General features: G+C 40.1%; 1 protein-coding gene across 1 annotated transcript in view; it reads left to right on the top strand.

The window, feature by feature from the left end:
* LOC149312169 (thyrotropin-releasing hormone-degrading ectoenzyme-like) overlaps positions 1–19179 on the top strand; it is a 298564-nt gene extending 279385 nt beyond the window's left edge. The window contains exons 17-20 of the mRNA XM_089524096.1: positions 9042–9209; positions 9960–10100; positions 12106–12187; positions 13345–19179. Coding sequence (XP_089380222.1) covers positions 9042–9209; positions 9960–10100; positions 12106–12187; positions 13345–13488 — 535 coding nt within the window. The 3' untranslated portion in view covers positions 13489–19179. The remainder of the gene's footprint in view (positions 1–9041; positions 9210–9959; positions 10101–12105; positions 12188–13344) is intronic.
* Positions 19180–21089: the final 1910 nt, after the last annotated feature.

Below are 21089 nucleotides of genomic sequence, written 5' to 3'. Positions count from 1 at the left end.
GCGGGCTATGGAGTTGAAACTGCCATGGTCGCCCTTGTCGATGATCTCCGTCTCGGCATGGACAGGGGTAGCGTGTCCCTGTTAGTGCTCTTAGACATCTCAGCAGCTTTCAATACCATTGACCATGGTATCCTTCTGGAATGCCTGAGGGAGTTAGGTATCGGGGGCACTGCGCTCCAGTGGTTCCGTTCCTACCTCTCGGGCAGATTCCAGATGGTGCAGCTGGGGGACGGGTGCTCCAATAAGAAGGCACTTACATCTGGTGTCCCTCAAGGAGCCATTCTGTCCCCCATACTATTCAACATTTACATGAAACTGCTGGGAGAGATTATCCGGAGACACGGGGCACGGTGTTATCAGTACGCTGATGACACCCAAATATGTTTCTCTGTGTCTCCGACTGATGCAGTGACCAGGAATGGCATCTCTGTTCTAGATGCCTGTCTGGAGTCAGTAATGGGCTGGATGAGGGAAAACAGACTCAGCTTGAATCCAGAGAAAACGGAAGTACTCGTGATAGGTTCCCCGGGCCCGGGGATGGAGATTTGTCCACCTGTCCTGAATGGGGTCACGCTTCCCTTGAAGGACTCAGTTCGCAGTCTGGGGGTGCTTCTGGACTCGTCGCTCCACCTTACATCTCAGGTGGATGCGACAGTCAGGAGTACCTGTTATCAGCTTCGGCTGATATGCCAGCTGCGACCCTACCTGGGCCGGGGGGACCTTGAAACGGTGGTACATGCTTTGGTGACCTCTCGGTTGGATTTCTGTAATGTGCTCTACATGGGGCAACCCTTGTACTAAACCTGGAAGCTTCAATCGGTGCAGAATATGGCAGTGAGGTTGGTCACTGGATATTCCAGGACCGGCCATATAACACCTGTATTATATGATCTGCATTGGCTGCCCATTCGCTTCAATACAAGGTGTTGGTTATTACCTATAAAGCCCTAAATGGCTTGGGCCCAGGGTACTTGAAGGACCGCCTCTCCCCATATAATCCGCCCCATGCTCTCAGGTCGGCCGGAAAGCAACTCTTGAGGGTTCCTGACATGAGATATTCCGTGACTACACAGAGGGCGTTTTCTAGCTCTGCCCCGCAGCTTTGGAACTCTCTTCCCGGTGAGCTCCACTCGGTTACCTCCCATGACTTGTTCAGGAAGAAGTTAAAAACTTTCCTCTTCCAACAGGCTTTCCCCCAAATGTTATGAGATTTGCTCTCTCCCCATTGCACCAGCACTTTATGCTAGTTTGTTCGGTTTTATCTTGTAAATTTTTACTGTGTTTTTAATTAATCTGATGTATTGTTGTGGTTTTTATATGAATACTGTTTGTAAATTGTACATTGTGTAGTACTCTGTTGTAACCCGCTTTGATCTCCCAGGAAAAGCAGGCTATAAATAAACAGTTTATTATTATTATTATCCAACCTCTGTTTAAAGACCTCCAAAGAAGGAGACTCCACCACACTCTGAGGAAGTGTGTTCCACTGTCGAACAGCCCTTACTGTCAGGAAATTCCTCCTAATGTTGAGGTGGAATCTCTTTTCCTGTATCTTGCATCCATTGCTCCAGGTCCTAGTCTCTGGAGCAGCAGAAAACAAGCTTGCTCCCTTCTCAATATGACATCCCTTCAAGTATTTAAACAGGACTATCATATCACCTTCTCTCCAGGCTAAACATCCCCAGCTCCATAAGTCTTTCCTCATAGGGCATGGTTGCCAGACCCTTCACCATTTCATTGGACACATTCCAGTTTCTCAACATCCTTTTTAAATTGTGGTGCCCAGAACTGGAAACAATATTCCAGGTGAGGCCTGACCAGAGCAGAATAGAGTGGCACTATTACTTCCCTTGATCTAGACACTATACTTCTATTGATGCAGCCTAAAATTGCATTGGCCTTGTTAGCTGCCGCGTCGTACTGTTGACTCATGTTCAATTTGTGGTCTACTTGGACTCCCAGATCCCTTTCACATGTAGTCTCGTTCAGCCAGGTGTCCCCCATCCTATATCTCTGCATTTCATTTTTCCACCCTAAGTGCAGTACCTTACATTTCTCTATGTTGAAATTCATTTTGTTAGCTCTGGGCCAACTTTCTAATCTATTAAAGTCATTTTGAATTTTGATCTTGTCCTCAGGGGTATTAGCTCCTCCTCCTAATTTGGTGTCATCTGCAAATTTGATAAGTATGCCCCCAATTTTGTCCTCCAAGTCATTGATAAAGATGTTGAATAGCACTGGACCCAGGACAGAACCCTGTGGGACCCCACTGGTCACTTCTCTCCAGGATGAAAAGGAGCCATTGTTGAGCACCCTTTGCGTTCGATCGGTCAACCAATTACAAATCCATGTAACAGTTGCCTTGTCTAGCCCACATTTCACAAGCTTGTTTGCAAGAATGTCATGGGGAACCATGTTAAAAGCCTTACTGAAATCAAGATATACTATATCCACAGTATTTCCTTCATCTACCAAGCTAGTAATTTTATATATAAAAAAAGAGATTAGATTTGTCTGGCAAGACTTGTTTCTTTTTGTTGACTTTTTGTGATTAAGGAATTGCTTCTACATGTTCATAGACTCTCTGTTTAATGATCTGCTCCAGAATCTTTCCTGGTATTGATGTCAGACTAACTGGACGATAATTGTTGGGATCCTCCTTTTTCCCCTTTTTGAAGATGGGGACAACGTTTGCCCTCCTCCAGCCTGCTGGGACTTCTCCTGTGCTCCAGTTCTCAAAGATTATTGCCAATGGCTCCAATATTACATTTGTCAGTTCTTATAATACCCTTGGATATAGTTCATCTGGTCCTGGAGACTTATATTCATTGTGATTAACCAGGTATTCCTGTACTATCTCTTTGCTTATTCTATGCCGAAATTTCCCCATTCTGTCCTCTGCTCCATTATCCTCAGGTTGAGCACCCTTTTCCTTTTCTGAGAACACTGAGGCAAAGAAGGTGTTGAGTAATTCTGCCTTTTCTCTGTCTTCTGTTAGCATTTTGCCATCTTCTCCACGCAGTGGCCCTAACCATTTCCTTTTTCTTCCTTTTGCTGCGGACATACCCAAATAAGCCCTTTTTGTTGTTCTTAACCTCTCTAGCAAGCCTGAGTTCATTCTGTGCTTTAGCTTTTCTGACTTTACCCTACACATGCTCGCTATTTCAATTCGTCTTTGGTGATTTCCTCATTTTTCCATTTCTTATACATGTTCCATTTAAAACTTAGCTCAGTTGAAAGTTCCTTCATCATCCATCCTGGTTTCTTGAGACATCTTCCATTTTTCTTTCCCATTGGAACTGTTTGCAATTGTGCCTTCACTATCTCCCTTTTGAGAAACTCCCATCTGTCTTGAACTCCCTTCTCTTTTAGTATTCCTGACCATGGGATCACCCCAGTATTTCTCCTAAGTTTACTAAAATCAGCTTTCCTAAAGTCTAGAGTGCATGTCTGACTATGCCTGGCTTCTCCTTTCCATTGTATTACAAACTCCAGGAGTACATGATCACTCCCACCTAAGGATCCCACCACTTGCACTCCATTAACTAGGTCATCCTTGTTGGTAGGATCAGATACAAAATAGCTTATCCCCTTGTTGCCTCTTCCACCTTTGGGACAATGAAATTGCCTCCAAGACAAGTGAGAAATTTGCTAGACCTTGACGATTTTGCTGAGTTTTGACTTCCAGCAAATATCAGGATAGTTGAAGTCACCCATCGCTACCACATCTCTCCTTTCTGAGTCATCTGTTCTAGAGAAACATCATCCAATTCCTCAGTCTGACTTGGGAGTCTGTAATAGACTCCCACAGTATCATCCCTGTTGTTTCCCTCCCCTTTAATTTTTATCCAGATGCTCTCCACCTGGCTTCCAGGATTGATGTCCTGGATTTCATCACTGGTGTAAATGTCCTTGACATATAATGCTGTTCCTCCTCCTTTCCTGTTTGGTGGAGGAATAGCATTATATGTCAAGGACATTTCTGGAGCCAATGTGTCTTAAGAAAAGCCCAGATTAGATCTCTCAGCTAGTGCAGCTAATGCCTCATTCCCATTTACCCATTGATTTCAGTGGGGAAGAATATTTTTTTTTAATATGCTGAGTTTGAAAACCTATCAAAGCTTCCTCTCCAAGCCTCTCCACCCTGGCTGGCAGGGTTGTGGAAGTGGCAGAAGATCTTCTACTTCATTCCCATTGTAATTTGCATTGTACTGTATCTTAAGTGCTTTGGTTTGTCCTAGTTATTTCCTCCTTTTTAAGAGTTTTTATGTAATGCATGAGAGTGCACTTGATACATTTTGAAGTATATTTGAAACTGATCTGAAATGGTTTTATAGGTTTAGCGCTACAAGTGATCAAAATAAGACAGGATATAGGTTACTGACATATGATCAGTGCCAATTTGTATTCTTAGTCAAAGCTACAAATGACTCAGATATTGTTAACACCCTTGCTACTCAAACAATCACACTTATGCTAAATGAGAAATTGTCACTGAGAAAAGGATGCTAGAGATGACAAAGTGGTTAATTTTTCATAGAGATAAACTTTGGAAGCAAGAGATAAGTTGCTTCTTCTTATTTGCAGGAAGTGATGCATCTTTTTTTAGATGCTGTACTGTTATGCTTGTATCCTTCTGATTATATCCAAATATGAAGTGGCCAATATGCATCTCAGGGTACTCAAAGCTAATGAGACAATTCTCCTGAAAAGAATTGCAGATTTATTTCCAGATGCCTTCTTGTCCCTTGGAGGCTCTACTGGCATAAAGCCCTACTAATCAGGAAAAAACAACCATTGAACATTACCTCAGTGATTAAATGATTAAAAGATGGGCTCAGTAACTTTAAATAAAAATATAGCCTGAATGTAAAATGTACATACACATTTTATACTAACAAGCAAGTATTTGAAATCAGTGCTGTAATTTCTTACAGCAAATTTCAAATAGATGTATAATAAATAATTTTGCCATTTTTTGTAAAAACCTCAAATCAAGGATCTTCTGAAAAGAAATGCTATATTATTATTTCATTTGTTGTTATTTCATTTGTTTATATCTTGCCTTTTCACCAATAATTGGACTCAAGGCAGTTTGCAGATCATTAAAACCAATACAGATTAAAATTTTACAAAAATATTAAGTAGTATATATGTAATTTAAAACCGTTTAAACAATCTTTAGATAAATAAAACCATTTAAAATTCATTAAAACGTAATATGAAAGATATATAAAACAGCACAGCATGCCATTAACATCTGATTAGAGTCTACTCCTGAAATGGTATAGGAACATGCTTTCATTCCTGTGGATGGAGAGCAAGAAGGGAGATGTATCTCCAACCCCCTTATACTGATATAGGGAAGAGGTATTAAAGTAATTGACTGCACCCATCCTTCTTTGATTTTTCTGGGCATACTCCTTTAGCATATTTGTTATTGATATTGATCAGAACATGGGCTACAGTCAAGAAATCAGAAGAAGACTAGGCATGGGGTGGACAACTATTAAAGAACCAGACAAGATCCTAAAATGTAAAGGTTTACAACTCAGCATGAAAGCTAGAATTGTACAGACCATTGTATTCCCCATTACCATGTACAGATGCAAGAGCTAGACAGTTAAAAAAGCAGATAAGAAGAAATTCAATTCATCTGAGATGTGGTGCTGGAGAAGAGTGCTAAAGATTCCATGGACAAATAAATGGGTCCGAGAACCAATCAAGTCTAAAATCTCCCCAATCGAGAAAAAGCGGAATGGAAATAAAAGTATTATTATTATTATTATTATTATTATTATTATTATTATTATTATTACAAAACTGAGGCTGTTGTACATCATTAGAAGGAATGACTCATTGGGGGAAAAAAAACCCAATAATGCTTGGAAAGATGGAGGGAAGTAGAAGGAGAACAAGGTTGCATGCTAGATGGATTGACTCTATTAAGGAAGTCACAGATATGAAATTACAGGTACTTAGCAGAGCAGTGGAGGTCAGGGAGTCTTGGAGACATTTCATCCACAGGGTCACCATGAGTTGAGATTGTCTTTAGGGCAGTTAACAACAACAAATATTTGAGGAACTATTGTCGTATAATGTTTTCAGCTTGCGCTAAAGCTGTGCAATGGAAGTAGCAATGGCACACATACCTATGGTGTGCACACCATGCCTCACCGCGTGCACAAGCCCCATTGTTTTCAATGGGGATCAAGCATATGCAGTATTTCCCTTATGTGTGTGTGGGATCTGGAATGGATTCCTGTGTAAGGGAAGGGCTGACTGTATTGGACTAGGATAGTGGTTTGAGTGTTGGACTAGGACACCAGGATTTGAAGCTCCACTCAACCATGGAAACCTACTAGGTGTCCCTGGGCAAGTCACATTCTCTCAGCTTCAGATGAAGGCAAAGACATACTCCCTCTGAATGAATTCTGCCAAGAAAACCTGATGATAGGTTCACCTTAGGGTAGCCATAAGTCAGAAATGTTGCACAAAACTGGAGAGTCAACACTGGAATGCATTTGGTTGTTCATAATCTCTACTTAACTATTTCATTACATTTATAAAAATGAGTTTTTCACACCTAGAGTGTTATCTAAAATGGAACTCTTACAAACATATTAAAGATAACTATTACAGTCAGAGATCCTTGGAGGAAAAGTGACACACATAGATTTCACAGAATCTTAGAATTGGAAGGGGCTTCAAGGGCCCTGTAGCTCAACCTCTGCCATGCAGGAATACACAGCTAAAATATTCTTGAAAGATGCTCAGCCAACCCGTTTCAAAGCCTCAGAAAAATGGAGAATCCACCATCCACCAAGGCATTCCATTCCACTGCTGATCAACTCTTGCAGTAAAATTTATCCTAATATTTAGATAGAATTTCTTTTCTTGTAATTTGAATCCACTGGTTCTAGTCTCTGGACCTGCAGAAAACAAGTTTGCTCCATCTGCTACATGACACCCCTTTACCAGTTTAGATAACTACCTTGTCACCTCTCAGTCTTATCCAAGCTAAATATGTCCAGCTCCCTAAGTTGTTCCTCATAAGGCTTGGTTTCCAAACTGTTCATCATATTGGTCAGCCTTCTCTGGACACATTCCACCTTGATGATATCCTTCTTAAACTGTAGTACCCAGACCAGGTGTGGTCTGACCACAGCCAAATAGAATGGCCCTACTGCTTCCCTTAATTTGGACACTGCATCTGATGTGGCCCAGAATTGCATTGGCTTTTTTGACCACCACATCACGCTGTTAACTCATGTTTCACTTGGTCTACTAAGACCCCCTAGATCCTTTTCACACATACTGATTTCAAGCCAGGTGTCACCCACCCAATATTTGTGCATTTCATTTTTTCCTGCCTGGGAGATGTAATAATTAATGTAATAAACTATGCTGTTTGGTTCCTTTTAAGTTGAAGCTCCATGAAAAAATACTTGTAACACCTAATCTGGTTCAAACAGTGGCAAGGATGACCCCACCACATCATCATCATCATCATCATCATTATTATTATTATTATTATTGTTATTATTATTAAGCTTTATATAGCGCTGTAAATTTACACAGCACTGTACATACAATATTTTTAATTAGACGGTTCTCTGACACAGTGCCAGAGCTTCTTTCTTCTGTGCTGGTCTTCGAGGAAGAGAAAGGAAAAATGGGTGGACCTTAAGTCTTAAGACCACATAACCTTGTTAGCCATTTGTGGGCTGATTCAGTTTTCCCTGACAGTCCTTAGGATGGGAGACAATGAAGTTTAGAGTTCTGCTAATACAGAATATCTAACACTGCAATAGCCCTAGTCCCTTTTTTGTCACCCTCCTTGGAGTATATCACATGGGGCTTTTTGGAGCTAGATCCAGGGTGACTCCTGGTTCAACTATGCGAATTCACGTCATAACGTGAATGTTTTATCACACCTAGTTGCCCTTCTGAATTGAGGGGGAATCAAATCCCAGGCAGGTCTCGTGATGTGGATTCATGCAAAGCAGAGAGAGTGCAAATTGTGTTACCACATCGGTGCATACCATGCAGATTCAACTATTTGAATTGGGACCCTTGCGCATGCTCAGTGGGGCTCTGGACGTTGTCCTCCTTCCCTGCCCCCTCCTTAGCTGTCATCCTTCATCAGACTGAAGGAGAAGTCAGAGGATGATGGGATAGGTCACAGGGGGTCACTAAAGCCAGGATTCGGATGTAGGTGAAGGCAGGGGATGATGGGATAGGTCATAGGGGGTCACTGGGGCCAGGATTCGGATGCAGGAGAAGGCAAGGGATGATGGGATAGGTTGCAGGAGGTCACTGTGGCCAGGATTCGGATGCAGGAGAAGGCAGGGGATGATGGGATAGGTCGCAGGGTGGCAGAGAGGACGAGATGGCATGAAGGAGGAGGGGGGATGAAGGAGCAAGGACGCAGGAGCCAAGGGGGGTGACATCGGAGTGATCTTCCACACCAGACCAATTCAAAGTGAAATTGAAGTGTGCTTGAAAGCAAATTCTGTGAATTCACTTTTCCCCCCAATTTTACCAAAATGAGGGATCACTTTGGAATCACTGCGGAAGCGCCACGGAAGGAACGCCCATAAAAAAAATTCTCATCTGATAACACATTCACATTATAACGTGAATTAGCATTGTGGACCCGCAGTCACCCCGGATCTGAGCTCCAAAAAGCCCTGTGTGATATACTCCCTTCTTTACCCAAAGCAATCATTTAGCCACAGAAAGACAAACTACAGAAAATATCCATACGTTTTTATTTTCCAACTAATAAAGTGGAGAAGAAAGTTTCTTCAGAGACAAATAATAGGGCTAAAGGTCCCTTCCACACTGAGTCCATGCTTGTAGCCATTTTTAAATGATTTTTTTAAAAATAGAATTCCTAAACACCATACTGGTTGACCCAGGTCCATTTCTGTCACCTCCAAGAAAAAGACAAAGAAACATAATGTTACATGTTTTTGGAAATGATTATGATTATGATTAATGTGATGATGATTTTTTAAAAATATATCTTTTTAAAGAATACCATTAAATGTAAGAGACATCGTCTACTGCACAGGAGTTTCTCTGATGGATGAGGATGTCTGGGAGTTCATCTGGATGAAATTCCACTCTACTACAGCAGTATCAGAGAAGAAAATACTGCTAGAAGCTTTAACATGTAGTGATGACAGAAATTTGTTAAACAGGTGTGCTAATTTAGTTGATACTTCAATTTTTTTCTTATTGTATCAATCGTAATAGTATCTCTTCTTCCATAAACATGTTTTCTCACATGGAAGCATATTTACTGACAACAGAAGTAATATTTTCAGATCTCTTTATTTCCAGCTCTCTAAAAATATCAGCTGCAGGAAAGCAAAGAAATCTTGCAGTACAATCTGTTGCATTTAGACCCAGTCTAAATAGCTTACAGTTGTAAACTGCTTAGAGACTGTTTAAGCGGTATGAAGGGGTATATAAATGAAGTTACTACTGCTATAGTCTGCAAAGGTTTAAGCTTTTCTCTCAGTCTCAAAGGTGCATATTGCTATAGACTAACTAAACTATCTGTTGAATACTGCAGCTACATAAATATTTGTGCTGATAGAATTTCCTTCAAACCATGTGTTTCAGTTTCACTTCAAAATTATTTTGCATTTAAATGTTCGGATAGCATGGCCTCATGGTAGGATTTAAGATGAAATAAAAAATGAAGCAATTCACTATCAGCTCTTTACCAAATAATCTGTCATACATAGTCCAGCAGTGGGTGTAACAGTTTTTCTGACTCAAAATCTAGCTAGTTTTCTGGACTTTACAAGCACTTACAGAAAGCTCTTTCAGTAACCATATAGTAATCTCTGGCCTATTGTGAGAGCCCCAAGATGTCAAACAGCATGATACTGAGATATGTATGTTTGTGGCAACTAAATATTTTCCTTTTCCTGTTATTCAAGGCTTCTTAACCTGTCTCTCAATTCAGAAGTTGTTCTGGATCAGGATGCAATTGATGTCATAATCCACGTAGCTAGAAATCCACATGGAAGAGATCTTGCTTGGAAGTTTTTTAGAGAAAAATGGAAAATATTGAATGCAAGGTAAAGAAATTAATGTTTTGATTCAATTTTAATGTTGTTATTATTATTATTATTATTAACCTTTATTTATAAAGCGTTGTAAATTTACACAGTTCATATTTATTTACTGTTTATTTCATCGCTTTCTGTTTACTTCATTCTTTGCATAGCTATATATACTTAGCCACACATAAAAATTGTGATAACTATGTTAGCAGTGAATTTCTTTATTCTTTCATAGATGTGACTGCACAACACAGTCGGCCCTAAGTATCTGCAGACTTGCTATCCATGGATTCAAGTATCTGTAGACGGCAAGCCCACATTGTCCTCAATGGCAACACACACATGTGGCCACACTGTCATTAGGGACAATGCAATGGCGGGGCATCCATGTGGCTGTACCACCTTTAGGGACAAGGAGTCCTGTTGTCCCTAATGGCAGTACAGCCATGTGCATGCACAATTGGGAACAATGAGGGCTGTCCCTAGTGGCAGCGCAGCTACATACATGCACTACCATTGAATCTCATTGTCCCTAATGGTGGTGCAGTCACATGCACTCTCCACCATTGGGGACAACGGAACTTGAGCACCTGTGGATTTTTGTATCCATGGTGGGTGGGGGTTGGAACAGATCCCCCATGGATACTGAGGGCCGACTGCAATTTGTTTCTTTAATCTTATAAATGTTAGTGCTGTATAATAATAGTACACACACACACACACACACACACACATCATGTGATGCAATGTTGATTGCTGAATTTGCCAGGTATAGAGGAGACTCAGTGCCTGAGTGAAGGATTGTTGTTTGGGATTTGTTGGTATTTGAGGCTTAGTTATTTGTGCAGACATTTTATTGTGGTATAATGAATCTTATCCTGTACTAGTGGGAGTGATGGTAATGAAACTATCTGAAAGAGGAGAAAGAAGTTCGCCATAAACAAATGGACTATAGTTATGACAAGAGTTAAAGAGTTGAAAAGCTTCAGGAGAAGCTTGGGTTGGATACGGACTGCCTGCTGCCTGGGCACAGGGCAGTGCGATAAGATCTGTTGGTGAAGATTACAACCTGCAACCATCTCAGCTTGAATTTGGCATGTAATAATCTCTTTATTCAACTGTGTGAAGGGGAAGTGGAGATAGCAGCACAGAGATTCCAGCACAGTTTGACTGGATTCCTGTGTGCCTGCCACAAGAGCCAGGATTCTATTATGATCTGCTGGGATTTCACACTTTTACACTTGAAAAATGGTGTTACTGAAATACTTACGATATAACAAAAGTGCAGTATAAAGGGCCCTTGATTTGCATGCAGAAAACCCCAAATTTAATCTCATATACCTGCAGGCCAATCAGTGTATAACAAACAAGGCTAAATGGATCAGTGATCTGACTTAGTATAAGGTGGGTTACTATTAATGTTACATAGATAAAAGTATGAGAGTCTTATTCTTAATAAAGATTAAACACTCTGTAGACACCAGATACTGTGTGATCTTAGACTTAGAAGCTAAGGAGGCCTTATCATTACTTGGAAGGGAGACTGCCAGGGAACACCAGGTGATGTAAGCTATATTCAGAGCAGAGCGGTGGCAAATCTCCTCTGAATAAATCTTGGCAAGAAAAGCCCATTATATAGTCTGCTTACGTTAGACTTGATTTGAAGGCATGTAGCAAGAACAACAACACAAACAACATGGCATTCTACAATCATACCTGTTATGTTTAGAATAAAGAGTAATGGCAAGTCACTTTACAACCTCAGCCAACCAATGTAATGTATTTAATTTTATTTTAACCTTCTAATTTTTAAAAATTGAGGGATCATATAACTGATCAGATATAATCAGTTTATCTGATTGTACCTGAATTAGATGGAATTGGGAGGGGGGGGGGGCAGAATTTCCAGGAAAGAAACTTCAATTTGTTGTATTGTAATAGAAATGTATTAATATTTGAATAATCAAAGGAATTGTCACTTAATCTAATCCATGTTTATGTTTCTGACCTTCTATTGAAGATATGGAGAAGCATTGTTTATGAATTCAAAACTTATCAGTGGAGTTACAGAATTTCTTAATACAGAGAGCGAACTAAATGAGGTAAATATTATGCAGGCTCAGTCCTTGCAGCTATTTTGAATTCTTCTTCTTTTTAACATCTCAAATCTTTGATGTGTAAAAGCAACAAGCCTTGCAATGTTACTCAGCTCTGCCTTTTAAATACCTCACAATGGTATGTTTACAGAATGTGCATTGGTTTCATTTAAGGCAGGGTTGAACAATCTTCCAAGGTTGTTGGATATCACATTGCCTCACTCCAAACCAGCAAGGACTACACCCTTCTGTAGTCTTCAATATCTTTTACTGGAAAACATGGCATATCAGGGCCAGAGGTCTGTTAGGAACCTTCACACATGCAAGTTTATCTTGCCTTTGTGGATGTCTTTTCAAAGTGGAGTTGTGGGAGTTGATATTCCTCCTGACTTCCTTCTTCTACAGTGCCCAAATCTCTCCCCACCTGACATACTGAAAAAACCTCTAAACTGCCACATGGGGCCATTCTGTGCTTTATAGTGAGCAGGCAGGATCAGGGAATTCTTCCTTTGGCTGGAAAAGAAATGATGACATCAATACTGAGATCCCACAGAGTTCAGTGGGAATCTCGTTTGAAGTAAGTGTACTTAACAGAGTGTATTTGTTACATTATTCCAAATTCTAAATACTGTTACTACTCCTGATAAAGCTTGTGACTCTATCAAGCAGCCCCTGAAACTCATGCATAAACACCAGGCCATTTCCAATAGAGAATTAAATGTGTTCCTCAAGCCTAACCGAACACATCTTTTATAATAGTTGATAAGCTAAAGCTCTTCAGAGTGGAGTCTGGGTGTTTTAGCTTAATGTAACTTCAAAAGCTACATTAGGAGTGTTTCCAATTTTCCCTATTTAGTTTCCTATGTAGGAGTAAAACTTGATAAGAGCCCAGCTGTCTGCAACATAAAGCAGCTGAGCTACAGGAGAGATGGAGGAAGTGATGTTAATATAATCAGGCATTGGCACGTCAATATCTTCCAGCACAATTTGAAGCAATTGCATCACACCTAATTGAGGCAGTCTGTTGCCTTATTGCATTTGGTAATAAATATCCATGTAGCAAACCTAGGTTTCTGTTTTCAATATATGACATGTTCATGTGTATCAGAAGAATGTATTCATGTCAGTTGAGTCCAAATTAACATGTTGAATTGTATTTCCAGCTAAAGAACTTTATAAAGACCTATGAAGAGGGATCTGCTGCCTCTTTCTCCCGAGCTGTGGAAACAGTAGAAGCTAATGTCCGATGGCAAACACTTTATAAAGAAGAATTATTCCAGTGGTTGAGAAAATCACTAGCACACTAATAAGTGTTTCTGACAAAGACTCAGTGCCAAACTGTGCAAGAGGAGAAGCACGATATGAAACTCCAGGAATTTTGACTGGAAATTCAACAAAGACCAGTTCAAATTGGAAGGATATATAGATATAGATATATTATATTTTTGCACCAGTCTCCTCAGAACTGTAAATGGCAAAGGGAGAAGGAGGAAGAAAAAAAACTTTGACAAAGAGAAAAGGTCATGAATGCTTACAAACCCCAGTCCCCACTGTACCATGGCCAAATGTGATGTTAAGTGGTGCATGTAAATGTTAATGTCAGTTTTGGGGGGAAGCCCTCAGAATATCTGTGCATGGTTGTATGATTCCTGCCTGTATTCCAGCATGCTTACTTAAGGTGTCCATGTTTTGTATGTGAATTTTCATTACATCAAAGATGGGCATTATGCAAAAGCACAAAGGCTATCTGCGACAATCAGTGTTTCAACAGCAAGGTAGGATAAAAGGAAGGAAGTAAAAGATACACATGAGCAGCATGTAAAAAAGTGTCACCTTTCCAAGTTGTGGGCCACTCTGATTGTCCTACCATTACTGTTTGGATATTAACTCTCTTTCAGAGGTACAAAGATATGAATTACAGTCTAAATATTTCCCCTGTAGGCAAGGATGCATATATACTCAGAGATAGGATACTCCAAAACATGTACTTTTGGAACTAAATTTTATTTGCTGCTTATCTACTAAAAACAAAATTAGCTCTTTGATTGTACATTTATGCTGTTCATGACAGAAAGTTCATATATGGGCGGAATTCTTTTGCATTACCCCTACTCAGCAAAAGGTATGCATTGCGTGGTAAGTAGTTACATAGCTGTTGATGTGTGATATAAAAATATCAAATTGTTAGAAAGGGCAATGGAAAAATCTTTGAGCTGGAAGACCTTCTTATGCACAGGTCTCTAATAAGTAATAGCGAATACGTATTGATCCATCATCCTGCCAGCATGAATTTTCTTTATAAACAGTGTCTGATTAAAATCAAACAGGAATGGTTTCTGGAGTAACTGTTAAGGATCAAACAGAATGGCATTTGGAGCAACTGTGCTGGCCAATGTTTAAAAATAATCTCCTGTATCTGCTCTCATTTATTTTTATTCATCTAAAGTATCTTGTAGAGCTCTTCAAAGGCTACAGTCCTGAACACACTTACTAGGAACAGACACATACTCCATTGAGCACAGTGGGAATTAAGTTGAAGGATTGCACTGCACACCTTTATTATTTCATCTTTTTAATTTTGTCATAGATCAATTAAATAATAAGTTTGCTAAGATGCAGTCATTCTTTTTGCAGTTTGGACAAAATTGTTGTGTTATCCTAGAAACCCATATGGTTCCTCTGCCTTAGCAAGTAGTATTCATCTTAAGAACCATTCTGTCTAGTCTTGAAAATAAGAAAATGTTGACAGCATTTTCCAAATTCGAAGTGGTTTCTACTGTCCCCTATGGCCAGCTGCTTATAATCTCTGCATTTTTACTCCCCCAACAGAGGAGTCGACTGATCAGAGCCCACAAGGGATAGGCACAGTTACTTTTATCTTGTAGTCCATGAAGGACAGTGTGGCTCAGATAATAACATCACAATAGCAGCAACTGCCAGATTTTTCACATTATACATGAGACATAACTAGGAACTTGGCTACAAGCCAGTCAGTGACACAATAGCTTTGCTGACTGGATTGCTGCCAGGATTGGGTAGGAATGAAAATCAAATATAGACAGTTCTTTCCATGCAACTTCATTCTTCAAAAGTTTTCCTTAGTGTCCCTAGGTGATCTTGATCTATAAATGTGACAGTCCACAATCTGTAGCTCTAAAACTTTCCCTTTAGTTTTAGCCTCTTATAAGCAAGGACAGAAATCTTTGTTCCTTTTATCTGAAACAGTGCTGAACTCTAACAAGGGTCTGGAATTTCTGTTGTGCTACATGGCTGGGAGCTGCTCCTTTTTGAAAGAAAACAATCTGAAATCTTATCACCTCTAGAGTTAGCTTTGTTGATTGAAAGGAGCCAAACTATACTGTAATCCACATGTAGCTCAAAGGCAGTTCAAATGCAGCCCCAGGACAAGTTAATAAAATTATATAAGTGTAATAGGTATTTACCAGCTTCCTCTCTTGCAGCCAAACTAAAGTCAAGCCAAGAAAGAGGAAGGAGAACCAGGGGAAATGGCAGCAGTAGCAACTAGGAAGGTATCATACTGTGACTAGAGGATGGCGTAGAAAAAACCTGTAGAATAAGAGAAAGGGAGAACCAGCTATAGAGAAATATGAGTGTTGCTTGAAGGAAGGTGGGGAAGATGTTGGCAGCATACGTTAAAGGAAGGTTGTCATGAAGAGCAAAGATTTATGACTAAGGGTTAGGCTCTCAAGATTTACAAAGATGGCTGGTGTGCTATAAATGGTGTGATTTATATCACAGGTATGTCATCGTGTGAATAAATTAAAGTCAGAAAAAGAATTATTCAACAACCTCTGCACAAAATACTAGCCAAGCAATACTCCAGTGAAGCATTTTGTAGGTTTTTTTGCTTTAACAAAAAGCGTATGGTGATGGAGAAGAATATTCATATATTCTTTATTTGGAAGCCTGTTTAACGTGATGCAGTATCAGATATTAGCTACTGCCAGTTTCAGAATCTCAGGGCATGTCCACATGGGCCATTTAAACTGGTCTCCTTCCCTCCTTATTGTGCCCAGTCTACACAATGCAGAGCCAAAACCCCAATTTGAGTGTGGACTGTCCTCATGATGTAAGGTCAGTTTGGCACTGAATCTGGGCTATTCTTCCCTTAAACCTTTTAAAAACAATTTACCTTCTGTTATTTCCAGGGAAATCCAGAGCACTCTGGAGTGATAATGTGGAGCTGTTTACATGGGTCCTGCTGTGCCACCTGGCAGTGGCACCACTGGTACAAGTCACTCCCTCTCAAGTTACAGTGAGGCACCCACCCATGTGATAGACACTGGGCGCCTTGTTTTTGATCTCAGGCAAAATGGCTTCTGCCAAAGGGGAAAGATTTGGGGCAGCTTTAGGGCCAGAATACTCGGTGAGCAGCCCAAAATGCTCTGGTCAGTGTAGGCCTGCCATCAGATGACAAAATTCAAGTAATTCTCCTGTAGATGCAGTTGGTATCTGGGCTTTCATCTGCAATTCTCTTGATGAAGAAGTTGAACATCAGAATCTTCTAATCTTTCAATCGGAACTGAGATAAGATACGAAATATTTACTCAAATCAATGTGCTGGTTTCTGGTTTCCTCTATATGCCTCTGTATTCCAGTTTTTGTATCTTAAATGTTTTTTATTTTAAATTCTTTTGATTGCAGTGAGAGATTTAAGCAGATACTTTCATGTTGGTTTGTGCCATGTGTCAAACAGAAAATGTTAGTAGCATCATAAACTGGAAGGCTAATAAAACAAGAAAAGCTAGTGGATTTATTATTACCCAACCCAGGAAATAAAAGAGACCAGACACAGAACATGGGTTTGAAAAGAGCAACTTTATTAAGTTACCTACTTATTGTTGTCTTAAGAGAACTGCAACTAAAGAGGGAGTAGCCTAGCATGGGAGCAGCTGCAGGAGGAGGTCCCTTTCTCAGACCTCCCCTGCAGCTTCCCCGGGTGATAACACCTGAGCCCCAAGGATAACACAAAATCTGGGTTATTCCCCAACCAGCCTGCATCAGGAAGACCAGCTAGATGGTCCTTCCCTCAAGGCTTAAAGAGAGGGTTTATCCTTTAGGCCAGCCTCAAGAGAAGCCCCTTTCTCTGGCCCCATTCCCACTGGCTTATAACGCGGATCAGGATGCGAATCATGGGTGCATCGTTCCCATTTGAGCGCACATTCGATCCACATTGCTCCGATATCGTTCCCATTGGAATTCGAATCTGATTCCCATGTGATCGAATTATCCTGAAAAAACCCGAATCAGTGGTTGATAAACGGCTTAATTTAACAGCGCATTTTCAGCAATTTTTCCTGTGTCTCCCAAGTCTGATTCACGGCATACAAATGGGAATGACAAGGATGTCTGATTTGGGAACTAGGAGTGGGAGGAACAGTGCTCAAGGGGCTGGCCTGGGGGTGTCACCCACTTGTTCTCTTTCCTGCATTACCGACACCATTTCCCCCATTCACATAGCCTTTCCCCCGGTGGAGTGGGAAGCAGGGAAGACACAGAAGAGCCTAGGATGCAAAGGGATTTAAGGGGAATAGAGGCTCCCTTCTCCTTTTCCCAAGGGGAAAAGCGCCTAAGCGACTGATTGGCTGTGACATCAGGCGCTTGATTGACAGCTACTTTTAAAAAAGGTTCCAGAAGGGCAATGGGAATGGGGAGCAAAATAACCAGCTTCAAATTACCACAGGGAAAATACCAATGGGAACGAGAACAGGGGTAAAAAATCCTGGGTCTGTTTGCACCCGTTTTTAATGGGAATGATGGGTCAGATTCGATTACGACGCGCGGAAAAATCTGAGTCAGAATCGCAGCAATATACATTGCGTTATATGCCCAGTGGGAATGGCCCCTCTGTCTCCTCAGTCCCAAGACCTAAAGAGGCAGTTCCAGAGACCTCCCTTTCACCAAAGTGGTGACTCACTGAACTCAAAATCTCCCTCTTCCCCATCAGGTAATGAAAGCTTATTTACACATCACCCTTGCCAATTGTCCATATCTGACTGGAACAGTTTGGGGTAGGTGGGGGGAAAAATGTGGAAAAGGGAAACAATTCCTACCTAGTCCCAAAGCGGCCAAGATACCTCTTATTGTGTGAGCAGCAAAAGCGTGGGTTGAGCAACTCAATGAAAGAGGAAGGCGCAGGGGGCAGCAGGGTATAAAAAGCCTCTGTCCCTGTCCCCAATTTCTCCTATCATGACTTCCCAGCCACGGCATGAATTTTAAGTCTGGCCTTGTGGTCATGGGGGGGCACAAAATGTGCCCCCCAGCTCATCTGTGGGGGGTATCTGCATTCTTCAAGTAATATTTCTTGATTGATTTTCAAAATGTCTTATATTTGAGTTTGTAGTATAGTGAATGAATGCCAGTTAATTGCAGCAACAGCAAGAAGAAAATTGTGTGGTGCCTTGAGGACAAAAAAAAAATGTGTAACGAGTTTTCATAGACTATACTTACTTCATCAAAGTGTTGGCCTGAATTTTAGGAATATGAACACACAATACAAATAGTTGAGAATGGGATTGTAGATAGTGAGATCTGAGAGAGGTTGAATGCAGAAAATGCTGAAAGAGTTATATATATTATTAATATATTATTAATATAGAGAGAAATCTTGTAGTACCTTTGCTACAAGATCTCTCTATATACTGATTTTACAGACTAACACAGCGATATCTTTGAATTCTACCATATATTGTTATTGTTCACCAGTCAAAAAGTTACGACTCATAACAAAAGTATTCTGTCACTAAAGAAGCAAGCAACATATATTCTGTGAGCTAGGAAACCATTATCCCAGTTCAAGATTGGTGATAGATGGAACTTGAATTGGGATGATGGCTTTTTTAAAAAATCACAGTACCTGTGCTAAATTATTATTACTATTATTAATAATAATTATTTTATTACAGTTTTTAATTATATAAGATACATGTTCTTTACTTTTCTTGTGTTTTCCTCTTGTTGATGTCTGCATAACTTGACTGAAGACCTCCTTTCCTCACTTTTCCAAGGTTGATTATCTTCCTTTTAATTTTCTTAACCTCTTCTTTTAAGTATCATTTTATAACAAAAATAAAAGCATTTACAATTCTATTATTCATTGTAATTAACAGTTATTCCCTACCAATATTCTATCCATTTCTTTCATTTTGTAAATTTTTTAGTTTCAAGCCTTCTGTCTTCCGAGTTTGTTCCTTTTTCCAGTTTTTTGCAATTATAATCCTTGATGCCATTATTAAATATAAAATAATTTTCCAATATTTACTTTCCTTTTCTTTTCCCAGACATTGCAGTTATGTATAGTAGATATAATTCTGGATTGAATTCCAATTCTATATTAAGCATTTCTTTTATTTATGTATTTTCAGCCAGAATTTCTTTATTATTTGGCAGCCCCACCACCTATGTATCAGTGAACCTTCTTTTTTGCATCTCCAGCAACTGTTGTTGTTTAGTTTATATATTTTGTACCTATGTTAATTTCAATGTGTTAACAAAAGGCACATGAAAACCTAGTGTCAGGAGATTATCAGCAATAGTTTCTACAATTATTTTCTTTGTGACATCACTGTCCACAGCTCCACCGCATGTGCCCAGTATACACACTTTAAAAATACTTAATACTATGCCGAGTTATAGTTCATGAAAGCTCACACTATAATGCATTTGTTTGTCTTTAAGATGTTACAGACTCACCCTTTGTATATTCATCTTAATACAGTTTGCAATATGTCCCCTTCATTTTAGACAATTTATTAATGCAGACATGTCAAAATAACACACGATTTAATTTCACTAAATTTAAAGTACCAGAAACTGCTTATGTGCCAGGCTGATACCTGTTAATGAATTACAAAGGCATAGATCCCGCTTGTATTTGCATAAGTCATTGTTTTGATCATTACAGACATTGAATGTTTTTTACTGACTTCATATAGTGAGCAGAGTCCACCTACCCACCTTTTACCTACCGTCAAACACCATGCAACATGCCCATTTACTAGCCAATTGAGAGGGAGGAACAACCAAAACACATCCATGCATATTCCTAAAAGTGAGTGCACAATACTGACGCCATTCTCCATGACCTTCAAAGCACCCTCCAGAGGTCACTGAAGATGTCTCATTACTGAGCATCCAACTATAGGTAGATAGCTTGATTCACCTCTGCCACTGCTGGGCAGGAGGTGGCAGCAGCTAAAATGTGAGTTTAGGTGGAAATGCTAGCATAGTTCTGCTAGTGGAAGCTTATGCTGTTTCTCACTGGCCCAGTATCTTGGCCATAATTTTTTAATAACAATAAAATTGGCAGCACTTACAATCATTTAATAGATATGTTAATGCTATGGTGGGCTTGACTGGAGTCTATATTGGACATAGGAAAACATATGACCCTCCTGATTTTGCTATACTAGCTTTCATTAGCCAGTGATGTGGGGAGCTGCAGTTCAACAACAGCTGGAAGGCTGTATATTCCCCTTCCCTGGCCTACACAGTGTACATTCTAAATGTTAGTATAACCTATACTGTATGCACTGTGTGACTCCCAGTAGCTATTCTGCTTATGAGAACTTTCCTCTATGATCCTCACAGGTGTAATGACAGTTGCATGTATCAGACATAACTATGGGGATTATCACACAGAGGGGGTTACCGTTGCTAAAATGCTGGCAAAACGTTCCAGAAGCATTCCTGAAGCGCAAAGATGCGATAGCCAACTGCGCTTCTAAATTGTCATTGAGACATCCCGCTTCTCTCCTGTTGTCAAAGCGTTGGCGGAGCAGCCATTTCTTGAATAATGGAAGTTATTCAAGAAATGGCTGCTCCGTGATCGTTTTAACAATGGGAGAGAAGTGGGACAACTCAATGATGATTTAGAAGTGAGACCAGC

The sequence above is a fragment of the Sceloporus occidentalis genome, unplaced genomic scaffold (assembly GCF_023333645.1).
Source record: "Sceloporus occidentalis isolate IW3139 unplaced genomic scaffold, rSceOcc1.0.p SCAF_5, whole genome shotgun sequence".
NCBI lineage: Eukaryota > Metazoa > Chordata > Lepidosauria > Squamata > Phrynosomatidae > Sceloporus > Sceloporus occidentalis.
The sequence above is the reverse complement of the archived record's forward strand: the minus strand, read 5'-3'. Positions and strand labels throughout refer to the sequence as shown.